The sequence below is a fragment of the Otolemur garnettii genome, unplaced genomic scaffold (genome assembly GCF_000181295.1).
Source record: "Otolemur garnettii isolate 467f Iridium unplaced genomic scaffold, OtoGar3 scaffold00156, whole genome shotgun sequence".
Classification (NCBI taxonomy): domain Eukaryota; kingdom Metazoa; phylum Chordata; class Mammalia; order Primates; family Galagidae; genus Otolemur; species Otolemur garnettii.
This window is the reverse complement of record NW_003852551.1, coordinates 4,374,253-4,379,779: the sequence shown is the minus strand read 5'-3', so window position 1 is coordinate 4,379,779 and position 5,527 is coordinate 4,374,253. Positions and strand designations below refer to the sequence as shown.

Genomic DNA, 5,527 nt, shown 5'->3' with positions numbered 1-5,527 from the left:
AGCTGTGATGCCACGGCACTCTACCCAGGGGGACAGCTGGAGGCTCTGTCTCAAAAAAAAAAAAAAAAGTCATGGAAGGTGGGGGGAGTAATCAGTGGCTATTCACTCTGGAGAAGGAAGAAGAGGGTATGGGTAAAAAGGAGCCAGTAGACATTCCACAGATGGGCAATTGAAAGCCTGGAGAAGGCAATTAACCTGTCAAAAAGCAACAAGATGATTAAGTCTAGAAGCAACTTTGTCACTCGGTAGTCCAGCCAGTTAGAGCAGTCATTGTCATCACAGATCAATATGGATGGGAAAAACCAGTTGACGACAGATATGATAGACAAAGATACAGGTGTAAGGACCATGTTGGAGCAGAAAGACCTAGACCTGAGGGCAGGAACTAGCCTGAGCCACATTCTAAGATGCCCTTCCTTGGCCACCCTTGAGTTGGAACCCGCCAATGACCAGCAAGAGGACAGGCAATTAAGTATAGCTCAACCTACTCTGTGAAATATGATTTACAGCTAGTAATACAGAGAAACACAAATTTTCGATAAGGAACATATACCTTTTTATAAATTGGGATATAGCCAGGTGCAGTGGCTGACATCTGTAATCCTAATGCTCTGGGAGGCTGAGGTGGGAGGATTACTTGACTTCAGGAGTTCAAGACCAGCCTGAGCAAAATCAAGACCCCATCACTTGAACTCAGGAATTTGAGGTTACTGTGAGCTAGGGTAGGGTAAGACAGTGAGACTCTGTCTTAAAAAATAATGAGGGAGGCTTAGTGCCTGTGGCTCAAGTGGCTAAGGCACCAGCCACATACACCTAAGGTGACGGGTTCGAATCCAGCCCCGGCCCGCCAAACAACAATGATGGCTGCAACCAAAAAATAGCCAGGCGTTGTGGTGGGCGCCTGTGGTCCCAGCTACTTGGGAGGCTAAGGCAGGAGACTTGCTTGAGCTCAGGAGTTGGAGGTTGCTGTGAGCTGTGATGCCATGGTACTCTACCCAGGGGGATAGCTTGAGGCTCTGTCTCAAAAAAAAAAAAAATAATAATAATAATAAGGGAGGCTGGGTGCTCGTAACTCAATGGTTAGAGCACTAGCCCCATGCACCAGGACTGGCAGGTTTGAACCTGGCTGGGGCCTGTTAAACAAACAAACAAACAAAAAATTAAAATAAAAGGTAGATTATTTATTTATTTTTAAGAAATGGGGTCTCCCTCTTGCACAGGCTGGTCTCAAACTCCTGAGCTCCAGCAATATACCTGCCTTGGCCTCTCAGAGTGCTGGGATTACAGGAGTGAGCCACCAAGCCCAGCTTGGGAGATAATTTTTTGTTGCTTGGTATAAGCTGTTAAACAAAAAGAAAAATCACGTGTTAACTAAAATATGCTCATGTTTGAATAAATGAGTAAACTAAGTGAAATGAATAGGGAAGAAAATGACAACAGATTTTGTTTTTATAAAATTATATTATCTGCTGTGGTGATTAGTACACAGAAAAAAGACAGGAAGAAAGTATCTGACAATAAAAGCAGGTAGTGTTACGGATAATTTCTATTTTCTTTTTTTTTGCAGTTTTTGGCCGGGGCTGGGTTTGAACCCACCACCTCCGGCATATGGGGCTGGCACCCTACTCCTTTGAGCCACAGGTACCACCCTATTTTCTTCTTTTTGTTATTTGTGTTTTCTAAATTTTCTTTCTTTTTTTTTTTTTTTGAGACCGAGCCTCAAGCTATCCCCCTAGGTAGAGTGCCGTGGTATCATAGCTCACAGCAACCTCCAACTCCTGGGCTCAAGTGAGTCTCCTGCCTCCACCTCCCAAGTAGCTGGGATTACAGGCACCCGCCACAACGCCCGGCTATTTTTTGGTTGCAGCCATCATTGTTGTTTAGTGGGCCTGGGCTGTATTCAAACCCACCAGCTCAGGTGTACGTGGCTGGAGCCTTAGCCACTTGAGCCACAGGCGCTGAGCCTCTAAATTTTCTAAAAATCAGGGTGTTTCTCTTTAAAAACACCAAACATATTTTTTAAATGAAATTACAATTATAATTTCAACTTTAAAAAGTGACTTTAAAAAAGTGGACAATTTGGAAAAATCTTTTTTTCTTAATTCTTTGGAGGTTGCTACAAGCTGTGATGCCATGGTACTCTACTGAGGGTGATAAAGTGTGACTCTGTCGCTAAGAAAGAAAAACAAAAACAAAATAAGTTAATTGGGCCAGGTGCTATGGCTCATGCTGATAATCCCAGCACTTAGGGAGGCTGAGACAAGAGGATCATCACTTTAGCCCAGGAGTTTAAGACTAGCTTGACAATATAGGTAGACACCATCTCTACAAAAGACAAAAAGAGGGGCGGGGCCTGTGGCTCAAAGGAGTTGGGTGCCGACCCCATATACTGGAGGTGGTGGGTTCAAACCCGGCCCCAGCCAAAAGCTGCAAAAAAAAAAAAAAAAAAGAAAAGAAAAATTAGCCAAGAGTGGTGGCCAGTGCCTGTAGTCCCTGTAGTCCCAGCTACTTGGAAGGCTGAGGCAGAAAGATCCCTTGAGCCCTGGAGTTTCAGGTTGAAGTGAGTGATGATGACACCACTGCAAACTAGCTCAGGCAAAGTCTCCTGGCTAAAAAAAAAGTTAATTGTTCTATGTATATCTTTGACAACCAATTTCACATCTAGGATTTATCTACAAGGACTTATGTATAAGACTAGTAAGTGAACTTGATGTAACAGTAAAAAGCTGTGAACAACCTTAATGTCCAACAATAGGAAAATAATTGAATAATTATAATACATCCATAATAAAATACCATGCAGTGGTTAACAAGCATAAAGGATCTACTCATACTTATAGGAAAGGTGGGTCAGGCTGGGCATGATGACTCAAGCCTATAATCCTAGCACTCTGGAAGGCCAAGGTAGGTAGATCACTTGAGCCTATGAGTTCAAGGCCCTGTCTCTACTAAAAATAGAAAAATTAGCCTGGTATTGTAGCAGGCACCTGTAGTCCCAGCTATTTGGGAGGCTGAAGCAAGAGAATCTCTTAAGCCCAAGATTTTGAGGCTGCTGTGAACTAAGATGCCATAGCACTCTACCTAGGACAACAGAGAGTCTGTCTTTAAAAAAAAAAAAAGGTGATTCCCACTAGATTGTTAGGTGAAAAAAGAAAATTGCAGAATGTCAAATATGATCCTGTCAATTTAAAAAAAAAATTTATTTATTTATTTATCTTAGACACAGAGTCTCATTTTGTTGCCCTTGGTAGAGTGCTATGACGTCACAGCTCACAGCAACCTTCAACTCTGGGGCTTAAGACGATTCCCTTTCCTCAGCCTCCCGAGTAGCTGGAACTATAGACACCCGCCACAATGCCTGGCTATTTGTTTTTTGTTGTTGTTGCAGTTTGGCCAGGGCCAGGTTTGAACCCACCACCCTCAGTATATGGGGCTGGCGCCCTACTCACTGAGCCACAGGTGCCGCCCTAAAAAAAAATTTAAATCAGAAAAGATTTAATAAGCAATGAGATAAAAATGTAATTTATCACATTGTACTATGAAGAAACAACCACTAGTAAATAACATTTAGTGTAGAGTCTTCCACACATTTTCCATGCATGCACGTTTTAAAAAAGGAACACAACAAAGATTCTCATTGGTAACCAGCTTTTTTTTCTTTCGGTACAGTTTGAATATTTTTCATGGCAATAAAATAGCTATTGTAATATTTAATAGCTGCATATCTTATGACTTAGATCTAGTAAAAAAAATTAAAAAGAAAAAGGCCAGGTGAGGTGGCTCACACTTATAACCCCAGCACTTTGGGGAGGCTTAGGTGAAAGGATCATTTAAGGCTAGGAGTTTGAGACCCAGCCTGGGTAACATAACAAGACAACTGTGAGCCCAGAGTAAAGACTTGTGGTACACGCATTCCTAGGGAGATGGGACATGTGCTCACCTGATGCCAAAGACACAGTGGATGTAGTTCCAGATGGCCCTTCGGAGCATGGAGGTGTCCACACCGCTGTGCATGGCCATGGTGTTGTAGGTGAGGCTATAGGCTGCCTGGAACTTCTCGTCCAACAGCTGCCCACCCTCAGGATAGAGCCTCTGGATCAATGAATAGCCATGGTCTTCCCAGGTATAATCCTTAGGAACATGGGAAGAGGTTGGTGAGCAAACCCTTTGGAGCCCAAGGTCAAAGAGACCCTGTCCTCAGGAGTACACCCTGACTTTCCATAATGCTCCCTCCCTACACCACACATCTAACATGCTGCTTGCTCCGGGCCTCAGAAGCCAAGGAAGATGCACCTTGGTGATGACCTCCTCCCTGTGATCAGGACCCCCTGAGTTTAGGGTACAGATGGGTCCTTTTAGGATTCACAGAAGCCCTGCTGCCCTCATGGAATCTTGAGGAAAAGAAGATACCCAGCTCTAGAACCATTCATCTATCCCCTGCTTATTCATAAATCTGGAGCAACAGCCAACACTAGTGAAGACAGACCTACCTGGGCACGGAAGGTTGGGGGCGCCTGAGTCCCTCGCCGGGTGAAGTCCTCATATCCAAAAGTGGGGTCTTCCACAAAGCACAGCATGTCTGGGTGTGGAGTGGGTTCCAGGATGTCAGCTGAGGACCAGAAAGAAGTCACAGTGAAGCTGAGGTACAGAGTACCTGATCAGAAAGGGACGGTGAGTGGGAGCAGGGCTTCAGCTAACACCCAGCCTGAGGAACGGGGTGGATCAGGCCATGGACCTAGGAGGCGAGGCCCCTAGTATAGTAACAGTCATTTATGCAGCTGCTTGCCCTGAGACAGGCTCTGTGCTAAGAGCCAAGCTTCTGTTGTCCTGTTTGTGTCCTGTGTGTATCCCACAGACCAACTGGAAGCCCTGAGACAGAAAGTGACTTGTCAGTGGTCACAAAGCCAGAAAGGCTAACAGGCCAGGATTCAAAGGTAGGTTTGAGCCCAAAGCCCAAGTTTGGAACCTCTTGGAAGAGAAGTTGAGAGGTGGCTGCCTATGGAATATAGGAGGTATGGTGCACAGAAGGGGCTGCTCCACCACCAGAGAAGTGGTAAGAAGTGGGTGGACCCTGGAGCCTGGATGACCATGATTCTGTACCTGAGGGGGTTACCAGCAGGCTCTCTGACTTCTCAATCTCAAAGCGGTTTTCCATCTCCTCCTGGGATGCTCCCTCGTCCCGCAGCAAGCTCTCCTGCAGCTGCCTCATGCGTTCCATCAGGGCCTCCACGTCGCGGGCAGCCTCAAAGCCCTGAGGAGGGGCCCAGGGGTGACCATCTATTCCTCCTCCCCCGGCATCTGGCAAACCCCACACATCCTTCCCACATGCCAGGCCTTCCTGAATAATCAAAAAGGCCTAGTGCAGCCTCTGTGCCAGCCATTGTGTGGCCAGTTCACATGATCTGTGTTTGCCAAAGTAAAATTTATGAAGCTACAATATAGACACATCTTCCCTGAGCATCAACTTCTCTCATTGGTAAGGAACTTTGTAAAGTATGTGTATTTTTGTCTTAAAAAAAAAAAAAAA

At 45.2% G+C, this 5,527-nt stretch overlaps 1 protein-coding gene across 1 annotated transcript in view; it reads right to left on the bottom strand.

Moving 5' to 3' along the window:
- Nucleotides 1–5,527, bottom strand: part of SESN2 (sestrin 2) — a 23,735-nt gene that overhangs the window by 3,664 nt on the left and 14,544 nt on the right. The window contains exons 6-8 of the mRNA XM_003799836.3: nt 5,101–5,251; nt 4,491–4,609; nt 3,941–4,131 (exon numbers count right to left, since the gene is read on the bottom strand). Coding sequence (XP_003799884.1) covers nt 3,941–4,131; nt 4,491–4,609; nt 5,101–5,251 — 461 coding nt within the window. The remainder of the gene's footprint in view (nt 1–3,940; nt 4,132–4,490; nt 4,610–5,100; nt 5,252–5,527) is intronic.